The sequence below is a fragment of the Danio aesculapii genome, chromosome 15 (assembly GCF_903798145.1).
Source record: "Danio aesculapii chromosome 15, fDanAes4.1, whole genome shotgun sequence".
Classification (NCBI taxonomy): Eukaryota; Metazoa; Chordata; class Actinopteri; order Cypriniformes; family Danionidae; genus Danio; species Danio aesculapii.
This window is the reverse complement of record NC_079449.1, coordinates 35,415,454-35,435,982: the sequence shown is the minus strand read 5'-3', so window position 1 is coordinate 35,435,982 and position 20,529 is coordinate 35,415,454. Positions and strand designations below refer to the sequence as shown.

Genomic DNA, 20,529 nt, shown 5'->3' with positions numbered 1-20,529 from the left:
TACAGATAAGACAGTTTGCAACATTTGGCTAATGAATGCAGATTTATTTCTGAAAAATGCCACAAATGTGGAAAACAAGGGCATCTAATGAAAGTTTGTAGAACAAAACCTACTGTGGGGGAAACAACTGCCCAAAGGAGAGGAAGATATACAGATGGAGAGAAGACACATTATGTAAGCAGAGAGGAAAACCATGAGACCATATTGGATGAAGAAGGTATGTTTACAGTGTACAGTTTGCAAGAGACAGAGATTGCCAAAGTAGCACCATTAACCATCACACTGCCCATTAATGAGTCAAATGCTAAGTTTGAAGTGGATACAAGCTGCGGTGTGACTATAATGAATAGGTCGAATTTTTCTAAATTGTGGAAGGAAGATCACATTCCTGTATTAAAGAGCTGTTCTTTAAAGTTAAAAACTTACACTGGCCAGGAATTGACTGTGTTGGGCTCTGCACAAGCGAAAGTCAGATACAAGGACACTGTGAAAGATCTACCGTTAGTGGTGGTTCAGGGAGGAGGGCCCAATTTATTGGGCAGAGGATGGATCAAGGAATTGGGTATGGATTGGGAGGCCCTGCATAGGATTCAAGCAATTGAAAAAGTAACTTTACCTCAAGTTCTCAGTCAATATGACGAACTGTTTAAAGAGGAGTTGGGGGAATTAAAGGGACCACCAGCAAAGATTTATGTAGACAAGGAAGCAGTCAAGCAGTCACTCATTTTTTTTAAAGCAAGACCAGTCCCTTATGCAATGAAAACAAAGGTTGAAGCAGAAATAGAACGCTTGCTAAAGGAAAACATCATTGAACCTGTTAAACACTCTGAATGGGCTGCACCTGTAGTACCTGTTTTAAAATCTGATAATACAGTACGTTTATGTGGTGACTACAAGCTAACCGTAAACAGAGTCTCAAAGTTGGAACAACACCCCATTCCTTGGATAGACGATTTGTTTGCAACCTTGTCTGGTGGACAGAAGTTTACAAAATTGGATATGAGCCATGCTTACCATCAAGTAGCATTAGATGTAGAATCCCGGAAATATGTGACTGTAAATACACAGAAAGGATTATTTACTTACCGTGTTCTACCTTTTGGAGTCTCTTGTAGTCCTGCTATTTTCCAACGGACCATTGAGGGGGTACTACAAGGTATTCCCTATGTGGCAGTATTCCTTGATGATATTCTGGTAACTGGTCGTAATGACGAAGAGTATTTCCAAATTCTGGCTAGAGTACTGAAGAGATTACAGGACGCAGGGTTACGACTGGCCTCCATCCAGCACCAGAAAAGATCACAGCTATCCAAAATGCTCCCTCACCCAAGAATGTAACAGAATTGAAGGCTTATTTAGGACTGTTAAATTATTACAACAAGTTCTTGCCCAATTTATCTACTGTGTTAACCCCTGTACACCAGTTGCTGCGTAAGGATGTCAAATGGAATTTGGGAAAGTAACAAGAGGCTGCATTTGCTCGATCTAAGGAAAAGATACATTCAGTTCAAGTGTTGGTCCATTATGACCCCCAGAAGGATGTGATTTTGTCATGTGATGCTTCTTCTTATGGCCTAGGAGCCGTTCTTTCTCATAGGATGCCTGATGGAAGTGAAAGACCAATAGGATTTATGTTGCGAACACTGAATCAAGCTGAGCGGAACTATTCACAGCTGGACAAAGAAGGTTTGGCTGTAATGTTTGGTTTACAACGTTTCCACAAGTATTTGTATGGCCAAAGATTTATCATTGTTATGAATCATAAGCCTTTACTGTCTTTGCTTAATGAGCTAAAAACAGTCCCTCAGATGTCTTCTCCTAGAATTCAGTGATGGGCTGTAACCCTGCGAGCATACGAGTATAGCATCCTATACAGGGCCGGCAAGGATCATGGAAAGACAAGACAAGACAAGATGGCGGCGCGTTCAGTTCGCGAGGCTCAGCGTCTCTCCAGTTTCTGCAATTTTGCAGTATTATTCCTGCTCATTTTGGGTCTGTTCGTGCAGAATAGCAGTGCCTTTACATCGTACACCCAACAGGACAGCAAAAGATTATGGAACTGTAATGTCATGATTTTCACAGAAACATGGCTAAACAGCAGGATACCAGAAAACGCTGTATCGCTAACTGAGCATCAAACATTCTGAGCAGACAGAACGGCGGATGACTCCGGTAAGACCAGAGTCGGAGGATTATGCATTTATATTAACAAAGCTTGGTGCACAAACTCTGTCGTCGTTGGGAGACATTGCTCTGTTAACCTGGAATTTCTAATGGTTAAATGTAGACCGTTTTATCTGCCACGGGAGTTCACCTCCACCATAATAACTGCTGTTTATATTCCTCCCGACGCTGATGCCAAGCTTGCTATGAATGAACTTCATGAAGCCATCAGCAAACAACAGACTGCTCACCCGGAGGCTGCTTTTATTGTTGCGGGGGATTTTAATCACTCAAACTTAAAGACAGTGCTCCCCAAATTCCATCAAAACATTTTCTGCCACACAAGGGGAAACAAAACTTTAGACCAAGTTTACACAAACATGGCTGAAGCATATGCTGTGACCCCCCCTCCCCCACTTGGGTCAATCAGATCACCTTTCTTTGTTTCTCACCCCCAAGTACTCACCCATCGTCAACCGTGTGAAGCCATCAGTAAGGACCATCAAAGTGTGGCCAGCGGGGGTGGGCTTCACACTCCAGGACAGGTTTGAACACACAGACTGGAGTATGTTTGCTTTCCAGGCCACATGTGGCTCTCACACAGACATTGACAGTTACACTTCCTCTGTTCTGGAATATATCAACAACACCATAGACAGTGTTACAACCCAGAAACAGATCACCACATACCCAAATCAAAAGCCATGGATGAACAAGGAGGTGCGCCTCCTGCTGAAGGCACGGAACAATGCCTTCAGATCAGGGGATGCACAGGCCTACAGCACTTCCAGGGCTAATCTGAAGAGGGGCATCAAAAAGGCCAAGCACTGCTACAAGCTAAAGCTAGAGGAGCACTTTTCCAACTCTGATCCTCGGTGCATGTGGCAGGGCATCCAGGCCATCAGCAACTACAAACCCAGCCAGTCCACCCCCACAGCCACAAATGTCTCCTTCCTGAACGAGCTAAATGACTTTTATGCCCGCTTTGAAAGAGACAATACAGAACCCTACACCAGGAACACTAACTTAACCGACCACTCAACTATCACACTCACCTCCTCAGAAGTCTACACCTCACTGAGTCGGATCAATGTGCGTAAGGCTGCTGGACCAGATGGTATCCCTGGGCGCGTTCTCAAAGCATGTGCAGAACAGCTTGCTGGGGTATTCACAGACATTTTCAACCTGTCACTTAACCTAGTAACTGTGCCAACATGCTTTAAAACCACCTCTATTGTGCCAGTGCCCAAACACTCCAGCCCAACATGCCTGAATGACTACCGCCCTGTAGCACTCACACCCATCATCATGAAGTGCTTTGAGCGGTTGGTCCTGGCACATCTGAAAGACTCTCTGCCATCCACACTGGACTCACATCAGTTTGCCTACCGTGGCAACAGGAGCACAGAAGATGCCGTCTCCATAGCACTGCACTCTGTCCTCACACACCTGGACAATAAAAACACTTATGCACGAATGCTGTTTGTTGACTTCAGCTCAGCATTCAACACTGTCATACCCTCTAAGTTACTGATCAAACTCAGAGACCTGGATATCGACACGTCTCTCTGCAACTGGGTTATGGACTTTCTGACTAACAGACCTCAGAATGTTAGATCAGGCCACATCTGCTCCACCACCGTCACACTCAACACTGGTGTAACACAGGGCTGCGTGCTGAGCCCCTCCAGCCTGGTCAAGAAGGCTCACCAGCGCCTATTCTTCTTGAGGCAACTAAAGAAAAAACAGCTTTCATCAGCTGTCTTGGTGAACTTCTACCGATGCACAATAGAAAGCATCCTGACCAACTGCGTCACAGTCTGGTATGGAAGCTGCTCTGTTGCTGAGCTTAAGGCACTGCAGCGGGTGGTGAAAACTGCCCAATGCATCACAGGGACTACACTGCCAGCCATAGAGGACATCCAGAAGAAACACTGTCTGCGCCGAGCATGCAGTATTCTTAAGGACACTTCTCACCCTGCTCACAGACTGTTTTCTCTCCTGCCTTCCGGCAGGCGCTTCGGGCTCCCCCGGACAAAAACCAGCAGACTGAGGAACAGCTTTTTCCCCAGAGCTGTCTTCCTTTTGAACTCTGCCCCTCTCTGACTCTTTTGCCCCCCCCAATACACCCCCCACACTCCTCTAACTTATACTCCTCACAATCACTGCACTATTTAACATTTGCACATTTAAAGTTTGCACATATTCATTGCATATACCTTATAACTTATACCTGTATCCTGCACTTGCTGCTATTGCACTGCTGGTTAGACCTAAACTGCATTTCGTTGCCTTGTACTTGTACATGTGTAATGACAATAAAGTTGAATCTAAAAAATGCAGATGCATCGAGTCGGCTACCACTTCCAGTGGAATCTTCCAATGAGCAGGAGAAGAGAGTACTAATGCTGGAGGATGCGGATATCACCTTGATTACTGCAGATCAGGTGAGAGGATGGACAAAGAAGGACCCTGTCCTATCTTGGGTGAGAGAAACAGTACAGCATGGATGTTTGACAAAGTTAACAGGAACAGAGTTTGACCCTTTTACAGTAAGGAAGAATGAATTGAGTGTACAGGATGGGTGTGTACTCTGGGGGGCATGAGTAATTATTCCCAGTGTGGGCAGATCAGAAGTTCTAAACCAGTTACATCAGTGTCATCCAGGAGTGTCTAGAATGAAAGCTCTAGCCAGAAGCTATGTGTGGTGGCCAAAATTAGATCAGGATATAGAAAGGTTGGTAAAATCTTGTCATGTGTGCCAGGAGCATAGAAATGTTCCACCTGTTGCCCCTTTACATCCTTGGAATTGGCCAGAAAAACCATGGCAAAGATTACATGTGGATTATGCGGGACCGATCATGGGGAAAATGTTCTTTGTCCTAATCGATGCACATTCTAAATGGTTGGATGTTTTCCCAGTGAATTCAGCTACATCTGCAGCCACCATTGAATGCTTGAGGAAAAGCTTTAGTAACCATGGATTACCTGAACTGATTGTGTTGGATAATGGAACTTGTTTTATCAGTAATGAATTCAAAGAATTCCTGAAGAAAAATGGAGTGAGACTTGTCACTTCTGCACCTTATCATGCTTCCAGTAATGGGGGCGTATATGTGGATGGAACAATTGCAACTAAATTGTCTCGAGTTCTGTTTAGTTACAGGACTACCCCTCAGACAACCACAGGGCTATCACTAGCAGAGATGTTGTATGGACGGAAATCACGATGCTCCTTGGACTTTATACATCCCGATTTGACAAGAAAAATTGAAGGACAACAACAAAAGCAGAAAGTCTACCATGATAAAAAGGCCCATGATCAGAGTTTTCGTGTGGGAGATCCAGTACTTACTCGGAACTTCACTTATGGACAAAAATTGATTCCAGGCCGTATAGAAACTGTGACTGGCCCACTTTCGTATAAGGTGATGTTGGGTGATGGGCGAGTAGTCCGTAGACATGTGGATCAGATTCATTCCCAAGGGAAATCGCTTGCAGATACTCCAGAGGAGAGAGTGGACTCTAAATTTCCAGATTTTGATATATCTGAAAATATGATATTTGCAGAGCATAAAGAGACGGTGAGCAGGGGTACTGAGGACCTTTCTAGTCAAACTAACTGCCCTGAAGTGTTGGTTGATGGTTCTGAAAACTCTGAGATTACCACTGGAATGGAAAAATCTTTAAGTCCGGTGGTAAATGTGAGAAGATCTCAAAGAACCTGGAAGATGCCTGCTTACTTGAAAGATTGTGAACTGATCTAAACTGAACTAAATAAATAAAAAACAAATAAATAATTATGTATAGTTACTGTTGTTATGGGTGATTTAATATAAATAATAATAATGTAGTCAGCTTGGGGGGAAAGGGATGTTGTAATGTCAGATGGTTTTACATGTTGACCTGTAGAGGGCAGACTAATGGTTTTGTGTATGCTTAAAAAGCAGTGAAGAAGAATACCTTGTATGTGTTTGCCAGCCACCTGTGATGTAATCAAAACATTGTTTGGTACCAAACCTTCAAGTAAATGCTGAAGCAAAATTGACGATTGTCTCTATAAGTTATTACAATTAGTCTCACCGAAATGTGTATATTCAAAACAAGTTGAAGCTGATTGGTCAGTTCTTGTCACGTGACTCACGGTGCATTCATAGGATTCATTCAACTGGGTGCATCTGGAAGGCTTGAGCTTGTGTCGCTGCTCGTGCATGCACCTCCATTGCAAACAACGAACTTATGTGAACTTTAAAAAAGATGCGATGTGCAAACAGCGCCTAAAAGGCCATGATCATTTAGGATCTCCATCAGTTGATCTTCTTGCACAGCCATGGTGGATTCACCTGATTTGTTGACAAATGGGTTGCGGATCCATTCCTTGGCAATTTATGGGTCCTTCACTGGGCTTTTTCCCCTTAGCAAAAAAACTTTTCAAAGACACCTGTTTCTTACTCATTTAACTGCTTGTGGGTTAAATTCGGGCACTCAAGAGACCGAGATGTAACCGAGAGAATATGGTCAAAATAAAAGATTGTTCAGACTCAGATAATTAATAACACGGAAATAATTAATGAGTTTTTGTGCAGCCCGGTACCAACGGATCCACAGACCGGTACCAAATACCAACAAAGTTGTTTTTAATATTTTATGTGCACAAAAGTGTTCTTGGAGCTTCCTACGATTACAGTTAAATGGAATGTTTTGTCAATGTTTTTGGTTGCTTTGAACGTCTCGGGACTTCATCTAAAATGTTTTAATTTGCTTTCTGAGGATGAACGAAGGTCTTATATGGAACTAAATGAGAGTAAGTTATTAATAACATAAATTTCAGTTATTGGTGGACAAATTTTTTAAAGATTTATTTTTTGTCATTTTTGCCTTTATTAGATAGGGCAGTAATCAGACATGAAGCAAAGTGGGAGAGAGAGAGAGGGGTAGGGTCGGGAAATGTTCTCGAGACAGGATTCGGGACGCCCTGAAGTGTTACCGCACCATAAGTTGAACTGCTAAACACTAGGCTATTGCACTGACATGGTGGACTAATATTTTAACTTGTTTAAGTTAGTTTCCCTGTGATGTAATGAAAAAAATAAAAACACCTTATGGATATAAAGTTGTTGGTAGTCTCATGCGACCATCTACTTAACATTTATCTAATTCCTGCAGTTGGTTTGACTTAGGATTTAAACATTTTAAAATTTTTATTTTGTGAAAATAAATCAAAATGCCAATATAGAAAAAATCCTATAGGTATTCATTTTTTATCGAGGGAACTAGTGTGCCGCTAACTCACAGGATGACCTGGATATGTCACCGATGGAGTAAACTATTCTAATCCTGGACTTTACAACACCTACAGTGAGGAAACCCCATTCATCATGGCCATCCTGAAGTAACCCTGGTTTGAACGTTTGAAATGTCTGTCATGCTGCTTCTAAGATGAAGCCTTACATTCAGTCAGGACAGCAAACTGGATGGTGCCATGTCCCTGAATGCGGTCTGGAGGGTTGCGCACATAGCAGTTGTAGATGCCCTCGTCTGTCAGCTGCACATCCGAGATAGTGATGGAAAGGTCGTTCTTATCCAGGTTTCCAGTAAACATGACCCGCTCTCCAAATCGGCTGGGCTTCAAGGGTATCATCTTATAGGTGTTCTTATAGGTCATGAACTTGAGTGAGAGAGAGAGAGAACAAAGACATTATGGATGAAGGTACATTAAATAGAAAGTTCACCCAAAAATGAAAATGCACTCACTATTTTCTAACTCTCAAGTGGATCTAAACTTTGATGAATTTTTGTTTTCTGTTTGAAGAAATCCAAAATTGTGTAATCATTAATGTCCATAGTGTTTGCTTTTCCTACTATGAAAGTCAATGGTTACAGGTATCCAGCTTTCTTCAAAATATATTTGTTTGTGTTTTACAGATGAAAGAAATTCATGAAGCAATGAAACAAGTAAAGGGTGAGTAAATAATGTCAGAATTAAAACTTTTGAGTAAACTATCTATTTCAAATAAATAAAATGCAGGATAACAGATAATGTGTATTACTATATTGAATGTTTGTAGTATTTTGTTTCCTCTCACCATCTCCTCTGTGCTGTTGCTTGTCTCCTGATATGTCCAGTTCATGGCAAACTTGCTGGGGTCCAGCTTGTAGCATGAGGTGAAAGTACATGTGATTCTGACATCACTCCCGTTGAGAGCGTTGATTAGCGTCGGCACCAGCACATCCATGGACGTCACTGGACAGGCTAAAAGATATGCATATATACATATGTCTTATTCCTGCAATCTGATTGGTGAAATACTTTGGTAAAGTCCATGTTTTTTATCATATGTGACAAAAATGCTTTTTGAAGTAACTGACTTAAGTATTAGAACAGGGGTGCCCAAACTCAGTCCTGGAGGGCCGGTGTCCTGCAGAGTTTGGCTCCAACTTGCCTCAACACACCTGCCAGGACATTGATAGCAAGCCTACTAAGAGCTTGATTAGCTACTCCAGGTGTGTCTGATTGGGGTTGGATCTAAACTATGTTTAGAGTTTTGGCATCCTTGAATGTTTTTACAATATTTTTTAGTTTATAGTAGTATTATATAACTTATATTCATGAATGAATAGTTGTCTTTAAAATGGCTAAAATAAGTTTGAATTATTGTGTTTCGTAAAAGATTATATATTTATTTATTTGAATTAGTTAGAAAGCCTGAGGATGCTATGATTTTTTAAAATCTTTTTTTTAAATAAGCTTGTTATTCTCACAATTGCCTGTTATTTGCTAAAAGATACACTAAAAACTGTACTGCTGTAAAAATGTATTGCAATTATCCATTTTAAAAGTAATTCTTGTATGATACTGGCTGAGTATTCAGCAGTCGTAACTCAATTTCTCAGTGTCACATGCTACTTCAGAAATCTGATGCTTTAATAAATATTAATGGTATCTGATCAAATAAATAAAATAGGGAAACTTTTTAGTTTCAGACATAAATGTAAATATTGTCCTTTTGTTGCGCTATGGGTGACTTTGATTTACAAAGCCTTAAAGGGGTAGTTCATTTATTCATTCATTCATTCATTTTCCTTCAGTCTAGTCTCTATTTCAGAGGTCGCCACAGTGAAATGAACCACCAACTATTCCGACATATGTTTTTCACAGCGGTTGCCTTTCCAGCCATTACTGAGTATTGGAAAACACCCATACACACTTATTCACACACACTCCACACAGAAATGCTAACTGGCCCAGCCGGAACTTGAGCCAGCGACTTTCTTGCTGTGCCGCTTTGCTGCCCCAAGTGATAGTTCTTTCAAACAAATAAATAAATTCCACCATCATTTACCCAGCCTTCACTTGTCCAAAACCTGTAAGAGTTAAACATAAAAGAAGATATTTCGAAGAAAGCTAGAAACCTGTAATCATTTACTTCCAAATTATTGGTTTTTCCTTTTATGGATGGGCAGTCTTATGAGTTAAAAGCTTGCGCACCCCTGATCATTTTCATAATTGCAAACCAAAACCTGCTGGCCTTTCAAATCAGCAATTTCATTTGGATAAATTTTATACCCTAGGGTAAAATCAACATTTCAGTTCTGATATAAAATGTATTTAATAAACAGATGCAATGCAATTTAAGTCATGACAAAAACAGACAGGTGCAAAAATTTGGGCACCCCAACAGAATAATGACATCAATCTTTTGTAGAGCCACCTTTTGTTGAAATAACAGCCATTGGATGCTTCTTATAGTCAAGGATATGTCCCTGAATTCTTGCTGAAGGCATTTTGTACCATTATTCCTTGCTGAATTTCTCCAGTTCAGTCAGGTTTGATGGGTGCCGAGCATGAATGGCCCTTTTCAAATTAATCCATAGATTTTCAATGAGGTTCAAGTCTGGAGACTGGGTAGGCCAGTCTAGAACATTGTATCATGTCTCAGCATGAATTCTTTGGTTGATCTGGAACTGTGCTTTGGGTCATTGTCCTGCTAAAACATCCAACCCTGGAGTCTTTTGATTGATTTTTGAACATTGTTCTTCAGAATCTGCTGATGCTGGGTGGAATCTATGTGACCTTTAACTCTGACATGGTTTCCAGTACCTGTGCTTGCCACACATCCCCACAGCATGATGGACCCTCCACCATATTTTACAATAGGAAGCAGGTTCTTCTCCTAGAATGCTGTGTTATTTTTCCACCAAGCAAAGTAGCTATGTTTTTGGCATTTGTCCACAGTATACAGTTTCCAAAATGATTCAGGCTTGTCCAGATAAGTCTTTGCATACTTCAAATGACTCTTTTTGTTGGCAGAATGCAGAAAAGGCTTTTTCTGCATCACCCTTCCATTTAAGCTGTGACGAAGAGCACTGGACTGTGGAACAATATACAATGACATTATCAGCAGCAAGATGTTCCTGGAGCTCTTTGGAGGTGGTCTGTGGTTTGTCTGTGACCATTCTAACCATTCTTCGCCTTTGCCTTTCAGATATTTTTTCTTGGTCTAGCACATCTTTCCTTCACAAGAATTGTTCCTGTGGCCTTCCATTTTCTTACCATATGTCTGACTGTAGAGACAGAGACTTCAAACCTTTGTGAAAGCTTTTTGTATCCTTTTTCTAATTTATGTTGGTTAATTATCCTACTTTTTAAGTCATTAGGAAGTTCTTTTGAGGTTCCCATGTTGCTACTTTCAGGTTCACAAAAAGGAGAAGCACAACTAGCAATCAGCTATCTTAAATGTTCTTTTTCATGATTGCTTGCACCTCTTTAATGATTGTTGAAGTTCACTGAGTCACTCAAATCAATTTTGTGTTGTAATCAATCAGCATTAAGAGAATACAGGTTTTGAAATCCACACAAAAGAGAGGGTGCCCAAATTTTGCATAGTCTATATTTTAGATTCAATTTAATTTCACACATTTCAATACTGCTACACTACGGATTTCTATCTTAAAAACATGACATTATCTAGCTTTCTCTAAAAACCAAATGGCATTTCACTCTGATCTTCTCTTATAAAGAAAGACCACATTACTGTGCAGCCCCAGAGGAGTGGCCAAATTATTATTACTTTTTTACAACTGTAGATGGTTAGTTTTCAGCATACTTCAAAATATCTTCTTTTGTATTCAGCAGATGAAAGAACCTCAAAAAGGTAATAGGGAAATAGTGAGCAAATTTTTATTTCTGGGTGAACTATGCCTTTAAAGTAAACCATATCGTGGTTTTAGAATTGTATAGCTCTGTTTCAATAAATGACTTCATTATCTGTATTAAGCACAATTCCATTAATTAGAGGATCAACCAAAACATGTTGTCCAAAGGTATATTTTCTCCACCTCTGCACCATTTCATCCCTCTGCAGTCAGGAGTTTGTGTGTTTCTGGACAAGTTCCCACTGCTGCAGCAGTTATGCTTTATCGGCTCGGCTCTCTGCAGTAGTAGCAGCAACTTCGTCACACCCTCCCAACCCAGCCCACCCCATCCCGTCCCATCCCGTACCGTCCCGTTCTCTTCCCCACCCCCTCAAAGTGCTGCAGTTCAGCCCGTCTCCCTCCCTCCAGAAAAATCAGGTGTCCTCGCGGATAGAGAGCAAGAACTACAGCAGCTGTGTTCAGACAACACACACATATACACAACCCTCATGTATACTTGAATACCTTCACATCGAGTATGATTCATAGTGCGCTAAATTCAGAATGCTAACAAGGCAACATTTAAAAACACAGCCTTTCGTTATACAAATGATGCAGCGCCGCATTATAACAGCAGATCCTGCATATGCTTTAGTGTGGGCTAAAATAAACACGCACACACATGCAGAGTCAGCAGTCAGCCGGCCGTGTTACTCAATACCAGCACTACGTCAATGTCATCCCCACCCACCCTTTTACCTTCATGTATATTTAGACCGTTTCTCTCCATGCTACATATGCTTGATAACTCCCTAGCAAACCCCATGCACATTTAATGACTGAGTTCATGCGTTTCTTTGAGGAATCAGCACACAGTCAGATACAATGCTTTGTGAAGTCTGTTTAAATGATTACTGCTGAGGTCTCGGTTTTGTGCTTAGGGTACGGATTCGATGCTTATGCATCAATATTCACCGGTTAAGAGAGCTGTGGGCATAAAACACTGCAGTGTAGCTCTCTCTCCCTCTCTCATACAAGAGTGCAGACAAACCCCAGTCCTGCACCCTCCCTGCGCTGACTCTCTGTCCTCTTTATCCTGCTCTCAAGGTTATGGTAAAAAGTAAAAGTGTTATTTATACAGCGAATAGATTTGGTCTTTCGATCTGATTGGCTAAGCAACATTTTAAGTGTGCTAATATTGAATGCTTTAGTGCCCCACCCACATTTTTTAGGGGTTCCAGAATTTTTAGGACTTCTCATGACTATTTTCCTTGTCCACTAGTAGCTGTTCATATTAAATGATTAGTTGACTTATTAAATGTTTCTTAAACTCATAATAATGAGACTTTACATAGAAGCGATCATGCACATGGATGAAGCTTGTCACAGCACAAAGAAAGAAGTAATGATTGTAAATGTGTGAGGGCAAACCCTTATAGAGGCTGCATTAACATTTAAATAACTTATCGATGAACTAGTGCTTTCTTTGTTTTCGGTTTAAAAGCTGAAGTGAGACAGACTCGCTCGTTGCCTCTGCAGTTGTGGTTGCATCTGCATGCCTAAATGGATTACATAATAGGAGAATGTTTGTTTTTCCTTTAAATTGGTTTAGTTGAAAGTAGACATTTTGCTCTCTTTAGATCTTTTATAGAAGCAAGTTCACTAAGACTTACAGAAGTGCACACTGTTTGCTTTTATTAGTTTACAAAACTGCTATGTTTTGTTATTTTGAGTGCACAAAATGTAGTCTTTAAATATTCAAAATATGTACAGTATGAATATTATGCTGAGTTATCACCAAATGCAGAATTATTACTGACATGAGTAAAGAGTGATCACCGTATCCCATGGTGCATGTTTGTGTTGCTCTAACAATAACAGTTTCGAAACATTAGCTAGTAGAGTGTTTTCTATGATCCTCTGTGTCGAGTTTGTTAGCGGGGGTTTTGTTGACACCGAAATACTTAGGCCCGCTAACTAACGCTAACTTAGGCCCAATCCCAATTCTACCCCTTAGCCCTTCCCCTTACCTCTGCCCCTCTTTTTGCGCGTTCACGTGAAGGGGTAGGAGTGTCCCAATTCTCTTTAGCTTGAAGGCGTAGGGCTAAGGGGAAGGGCTAGATGCCCCTTGAAAGAGAGATTTTTCAGGACCACACTTGAAACCAAGGGCTAAGAAAATTTCCCAGAATACACCACCCACAATGGTAGCATAGCTGCACCCGGAAGTAAGGAGATCCACAAATTAGTATTTTTTTGTCATTATTAAGAATTTTTACGACAAACAAACAAGCATATGTTTTAACACATTCATTACCGTGTTCGTGTTTTACCATAATTTTTTACCGTCAAATTTCGCTATCTATAATCTCTAATAATAACTCTTGTATAGTAGTCCCACAACATTCTGTCACTCGATGATACTTGAATACCCTGTCAGAAAAGTCTAGTGGCTGGGAATGGGCTTTTTACAGTGTCTGTTGTTTTCTTGTGTTTACATTGATGAATATGGCCAGGGTGTAAATGCACAGTAAAGTTACAAGCTTATTGCCACATTATATCGTTATGATAACATGATATCGTTGCCTTCAGTGATTTCCTGAAGATAAATACTAAAAAAATAACGCAACTGGAATAACTAAATCAGTCAGGATGTCGATCTCATATGAAGTAAGCGCTTACGATGACATATGACTACACGTGCAGGTGCTGTAGTGGTGTCCTATTTCTTAGGGGTAAATTTTGAAGCCCTTCCCCTTCACACTGTTTGAAGGGTCAAGGGGTAGGGGTACGAAAATAGAATTAGGATTGGGCTTTACTGTACAAGTAGCTCAAACTCGCTCATTCAGAGGTGGCTGATGTGGAACTAATTTAATCATAAAGTAAACACAAAACCAAAGTATCCTGCAAAACCAAAGCTCCCACACGGGACTCATTAAACACTCATGGCACTGGGCTCACACCTCTCCAATAGTTCTTGACCCCGTCCACACTCATCATTGCTATCAAACTGACCTATCACAGTTCTTGCAGTACATGTCATCGTGATATGTAGTTACATTTTACACATTACAAGGGTATGAGACTGTGCAAATACTGCACCAGACCATCTGCGTGCACTTAACGCACTTGTATTAATCAGCCTTAAATTACATACAAAGTTAATGCAAATGCAGATTATTGTTGTGCTGCACAAATGATGTGGAATGTGCAACAATATTGCTGCAAAAGCAGGGAATTTGCCTCAAACATGGTTACTGTGGAAGTTAAAATAGCTCGAGCGAAAAACTTGTGTAAGGGGAAAACCTCCTATGAGTAAACCTAAAGTAGTAAGCATTTAAGACACGTCATTTCACTTGGTGGCCATCTTTAAAACATCTCTTAGGCAGTATGCTCAGGCATTCTATCTGAATGGCAAAACTTTAAATTCTCTAAAATTGCTTGCCAAGCTTACGATTAAATTTCATATATAGAATCACCATTAAAATTAACAATGTTAACAATGTGTCTTTAGTTTCATTTCTAAACGTTCACACAAAATCTGCAGAAACTCACGGTTGGTCCGAGCCTCTCCCCTGGAGATTCGTCAGTCTATAGCGATCGATAATTGGCTCCTGTACTAAAAGGCGGGGCTTCAATTGCCATGTTGATGTTGCACTTTTCCCCATTCAAAATAATATGAGTGACATGTCTTGTGTAATCAATAGTCTTTGGTAAACCAGAGCAAGTGACGCAGTGCTTTACATCTGGTGTGAATCCGGCAAGACACACCAAGCTGACACCAAACAGCTAGCACCAACGAAACATAACTGTATTGTTGTCCACGTTGTATTGCTTCTGAACTAAAAAGCTGCTAATGAACACACCAAACGGATGAAAGCTGACTGAAATGAGAGCCGCGTTCTGTGTCTGCGCGTCTGTTTTTTTTTGTTTCACAAAGGGAAACTAGATCTTCCAATGTGCACAGACAAAGTGTAAATAAAACAGCATTTAGTACCATTATCATAGTAATTTTCACTCACCATGGAAAGATTCGCTTGTTCAAATATGCCTAATAATCAAATAATTCATATTGTTTGCAAATATTTGATAAATGTAGCCGACGGTCTGAAACGGACCAAACCAACAACGGACAAAACCAACTCAATGCACTGACAAGGCCTAAATGCCCTTAGGGCAGGGGTCACCAATCTTGTTCCTGGAGATCCGGTGCCCAGCAGGGTTTAGCTCCAACTTGCCTCAACACACCTGCCTGGATGTTTTAAGTATACCTACTAAGACCTTGATTAGCTTGTTCAGGTGTTTTTGATTAGGGTTGGAGCTAAAATCTGCAGGACACCGGACCTCCAGGAACAAGTTTGGTGATCCCTGCCTTAGGGTATCTGTTGGATCAAAACTGACAGAATAACCTAATTTGAGGCTGCTTTTACATTTGACTGATTGCCTGGTTGACACACCTGAGTCTGATTCTCCTCATTGTCAGTAAATTGTACACGTTCATGAGAGAGAGCTTTATGTGTTACACTTGGTCATCTGCTGACGTATTACATCAGATGTGCCTGTGCTTGTTTCAAACAGAGGAAGTCATGTGCAGGCATATGGGTACAGTTCTTGTGCATGCACACAATATACTGACACTTAGGAGAAGAAACTGTTGAATAAAGTCGTTATTTTTGTGTTATGTGTGCACAACAGTATTCTAAATTGAACCTCTGAAGGTATAAAATCAGTGTTGAAGATGTTTTTAGTACCTTTTTGGACCTTGCTGTCTATGGAGAATGAAGGAGCTCTCAGATTTCATCTAAGATGAACGAACGTCTCGGGTTTGCAACAGCAAGTGGGTGAGTAATTAATAACATTATTTCCTTTTTTGGTAACTAACCCTTCAACAGGTTTAATAAGGGAAAGAACTACAATCCCATAAAGCATTGCAAATGACCATGAAGTATAGAAATGAACTTTATTTTTATTTTATCAGTGGTCATTGTGACAACTAAGAAACAATATTTCCCATACTACATGCATAAATAAATATATATATATATATATATATATATATATATATATATATATATATATATATATATATATATATATATATATATATATACTTAGGTCTATAAATATCTGGACATTGACATAATTCTAACATTTTGGCTCTATAAACCAACACAATCGATTTGAAAGTAAGGTATTTACATCCAAATCAAGTGAACAGTGTAAGAGTTACAAAAGTTTGCATATGTGCCTCCCACTTGTTAAGGGTCCAAAAGTAATTGGACAATTGGCTTCTAAGCTGTTCCATGGCCAGGTGTGTGTTATTCCCTCATTATCCATATTACAATGAGCAGATAAAAGGTCTAGAGTTCATTTCAAGTGTGCTATTTGCATTTGAAATCTATTACTGTCAACTCTCAAGATGTGATCCAAAGAGCTGTCATCAGTTACGCAAGCCATCATTAGGCTGAAAAAACAGAACAAACTCATCAGAGAGAGAGCAAAAAATTAGGCGTGGCTAAAACAACTGTTTGGAACATTCTTAAAAAGAAAGACTGCACCAGTGAGCTCAGCAACACCAAAAGACCTGGAAGACAATGGAAACAACTGTGGTGGGCGACAAAAAAATTCTTTCTCTGGTGAAGAAAACACCCTTCACAACAGTTGGCCAGATTAAGAACACTCACCAGGAGAAAGGTGTGTATATGAATACAGAGGGTTCACCACAAGATGTAAACCATTGTTGAGCCTCAAAAAGAGGAAGCCCAGATTAGAGTTCTAAAAAGTTTTCACAGTGCTGGAACAACATATTATGGACAGATGAGACCAAGATCAACTTGTAGTCATGGGAAAAGAAGAGTATGGAGAAGGAAAGGAACTGATCATGATCTTAAACAGTGCAGCATGGTGTAGTAGTGACATGGCCCGCGCATGTATGGCTGTCAAAGGAACTGGTTCTCTTGTATTTACTGATGATGTGACTGCTGAACAAAGCAGCAGGATTAATTCTGAAGTGTTTCAGGCATTATATTCTGCTCATATTAAGCTAAATTCTTCAGAACTCCTTCAGAATTTCACTTGAAACTGAGCACATTTACTGTGGAGGCCTGATAGAGCACCACCAGGAATGAAACTCAGCGTGTGGTGATGTCTATGTGTTCCAGGCAAAGGATTTGCAACCAAGTATTAAAAAGTGAAAGTTTGATTTATGATTATAATTCTGTCCAATTACTTTTGGTCCCTTAACAAGTGGGAGACACATATGCAAACTGTTGTAATTCCTACAGCATTCACCTGATTTGGATTGTGTTGGAGCCAAATATGTTAGAATTGTGTCGATGTCCAAATATTTATGGACCTTACTGCACATCCTTAACCATAATTTGCTCACTATAAAGTTGCTGATAGGGTAAAATTTCTGCACTGCAGTATGGGTAATGTAGTTTCTCAGTTTTCACAACGAACTATGATAAAATGGAACATACTCATTTTAAAAATAAAGTTTAAGTAGTGCAGCCTGCTTGCTTTAACAAACGTATCGATTAACAACCTCATAGTTCACAAAAAGTCTCTTTTTAATGGTTTAGCATTTATTTGTATATAATCAGTATCTTTATGGAGAAAAGTAATGGAGGTTTTACTTCCCAAACCTGACTATTACACTCTAAACAATCCGATAGCACTTAGACAATAATAGAACAGTGCATAAAGTCTGTTCTATGGAGACATTTTCTAAAATTGTTGTTATCTAAATTATGTTTTGTTAACAAAATTATGCTAACAAAACTATTAAGATCGTTTTAAGATACCACATTTACTGTAACTAAAATAAGTTTGCACAGAAAATGAGTGGAGTTAGACAAAACAGGCATCTGTATTTCAGTGTAAAGCAGGTCTTCACAAGCCTATTACCAGCAATCATTTCTCATAGAATTCACTATATGTCAGATTCAGGTTGAAGAAGACTGCAGCTACTGTTACAGCAGTTTATTTCATTGATCCACTATTTAAAGGGAAAGTTCACCCGAAAACAAATTTTCCCTATAACATTTGCTTTAAGACACACTAGACGTGTTTTAGATCTATGGTTTGACCAAATGTAATTTTATATAACACGTTTACAAATTAAGATATTTTTGGTCCATTATTAATTTGCTTTTATAATATAAATATTAACTGTTATTATTATATGTTATTATATTTTCAGTAGAATTAGTTGTTGTAAAAATTTAAATAATATAGCAAACATTTATAATAATAATATCATCAAAAAAATAATCATCATATTATCACTTTATAATTTGGTCCTGTTTAATATTTTTTTACCTATATGCTTTATGATTAGATATCAACACGTTAATGTATAGTATTAGATGCAGAAATCTTAGCATTAACGGTTCTTATAGCTTTCTAAAAATTTGATTAAATTCCACATTTTGAAACCCATATTGCTCATTGTTATGTCATGTTAACCGATTGGCTCAACTGACATTAGCAAAGAAAACCTTATTGCTTAAGTGTTGTTGTTGTTATTTAAAGGTGCTGTTTCTCCACCAATTAATAATTCTATAATATTATAATTCTCTGAAAGCAGTTTCTAGATGATTCAGCCAGACTGCAAAATTACAAACAAATTTGGTACCCCAAAATTTACTTAATTTTGTATCTTTACCCTTAAGGATTCACTATGATTATCATTTGTTATTGACAAATACTACTTGAAAAGGACTGATATTCTTAAGCACAATCTTCAGTGAATAATATTTTAAATGTTAGTCTGCACCTCAGAAAATGCAATTCTAAAAACAATTTTCATTCATTCATTCGGCTTAGTCCCTTTTTTTTAAAATCCTGGGTCGTTATGACGGAACGAACCACCAACTTATCCAGCACACGTTTTACGCAGCGCATGCCCTTTCAGCTGCAACCCATCTCTGGGAAACATTCATACACACTCATTCACAATGGACAATTTAGCCTACCCAATTCACCTAAACTACATGTCAATGGACTGTGGGGGAAACCGGAGCACCCAGAGGAAACCCACGCGAACATAGGGAGAACATGCAAACTCCACACAGAAACGCCACCTGACTCAGCCGAGGCTCGAACCAGTGACCTTCTTGCTGTGAGGCAACAACACTACCTACTGCACCACTGCGTCGCCAAAAACTATTTTAAAAAGAAATTTTTATCATTTTTTTTATGAAAGAATGTAACATTTTGGTTAAGCTGTCAATTCAAAATCTGATAGAATGTCTAGAACAATACTTTAATAAATGTTACATTTAAAAGACATACATTACATCAGTACAATGCATTGCATAAAATAAAATAAAAAAAACAGCCCTACTGTAAAATTTTAATACCATTTTCAATTTTTTTTCCCAATAGGTTTTAATAACTACATTTTAATAACTATTTTTGTTTTTGCCAAGATGACAGTACATAATATTTCACTCGTTATTTGCCAAGATACTAGTATTGTACTAGTGCAAGTTAAAGGCTAACTAGGTTAATTTGGTTAACTAGGCAAATTACAGTAGGTTAATTAGGTTAGACAACAGTGGTTTGTTAGCAAACTGGAGAAAAAAAATCTTAAGGGGGTAATAATATTGACCTTAATATTATTAATATTTAAAATTATTATTACCATTATTTTAAAAAGTTTTTATTAAGACAAACTAAATTAAATGAGACTAAAATTAAAAAATACTATGAAAAATACCCTTGCTCTGTTAAACATGAGATTTTGTCTTCAACTGTAAATTGAAAAAGCAATAATGAATCCTTATTGATAGACATTTATAGAATGTATACCATGATTTAAATATCTGGGGTCAAAATATTATTGTTTGTTATTTTTAAGATATTTTTTAGGGCAATAAAAACACATGCAGATACAGTATAAAAATGTGTTAGCCAATAATAACATGTTTCTACTGTAATTAAGTGTAATTAATATCTGTGACCACAAAACCTAGTTAACAGCATCATTACTTTAGTCTGAGTATCAAATTATCCTCCAGAAATTAATCAAATATCCTCCTGATTTGCTGTTATAAACTACTTTTTTAAAGTGCTGTATTAACTGCTGTTACTCACTACCTAAAATGTGCTACATTACCTTTAAAAGAGTGCTGTAATCAATTAATGCATATTTGCTAACTAGAATTACTGACCTCAAAGTGTTTCAATTGAGCAAATATTTATAATAAAGAAGAAGAGACATTTCAA

General features: G+C 38.9%; 1 protein-coding gene and 1 long non-coding RNA gene across 3 annotated transcripts in view; one reads left to right on the top strand and one right to left on the bottom strand.

Moving 5' to 3' along the window:
• The window catches only part of LOC130241856 (uncharacterized), a 30,664-nt gene extending 21,528 nt beyond the window's left edge, over positions 1-9,136 (top strand). Inside the window, exons 4-5 of the long non-coding RNA XR_008838907.1 lie at positions 8,089-8,125; positions 8,290-9,136. This is a non-coding gene — a long non-coding RNA (uncharacterized LOC130241856). The remainder of the gene's footprint in view (positions 1-8,088; positions 8,126-8,289) is intronic.
• Positions 1-20,529, bottom strand: part of scn2b (sodium channel, voltage-gated, type II, beta) — a 36,340-nt gene that overhangs the window by 12,953 nt on the left and 2,858 nt on the right. For both annotated transcript variants that reach the window (XM_056473820.1, XM_056473819.1), the window contains exons 2-3: positions 8,250-8,416; positions 7,615-7,831 (exon numbers count right to left, since the gene is read on the bottom strand). In XM_056473820.1, coding sequence (XP_056329795.1) covers positions 7,615-7,831; positions 8,250-8,416 — 384 coding nt within the window. The remainder of the gene's footprint in view (positions 1-7,614; positions 7,832-8,249; positions 8,417-20,529) is intronic.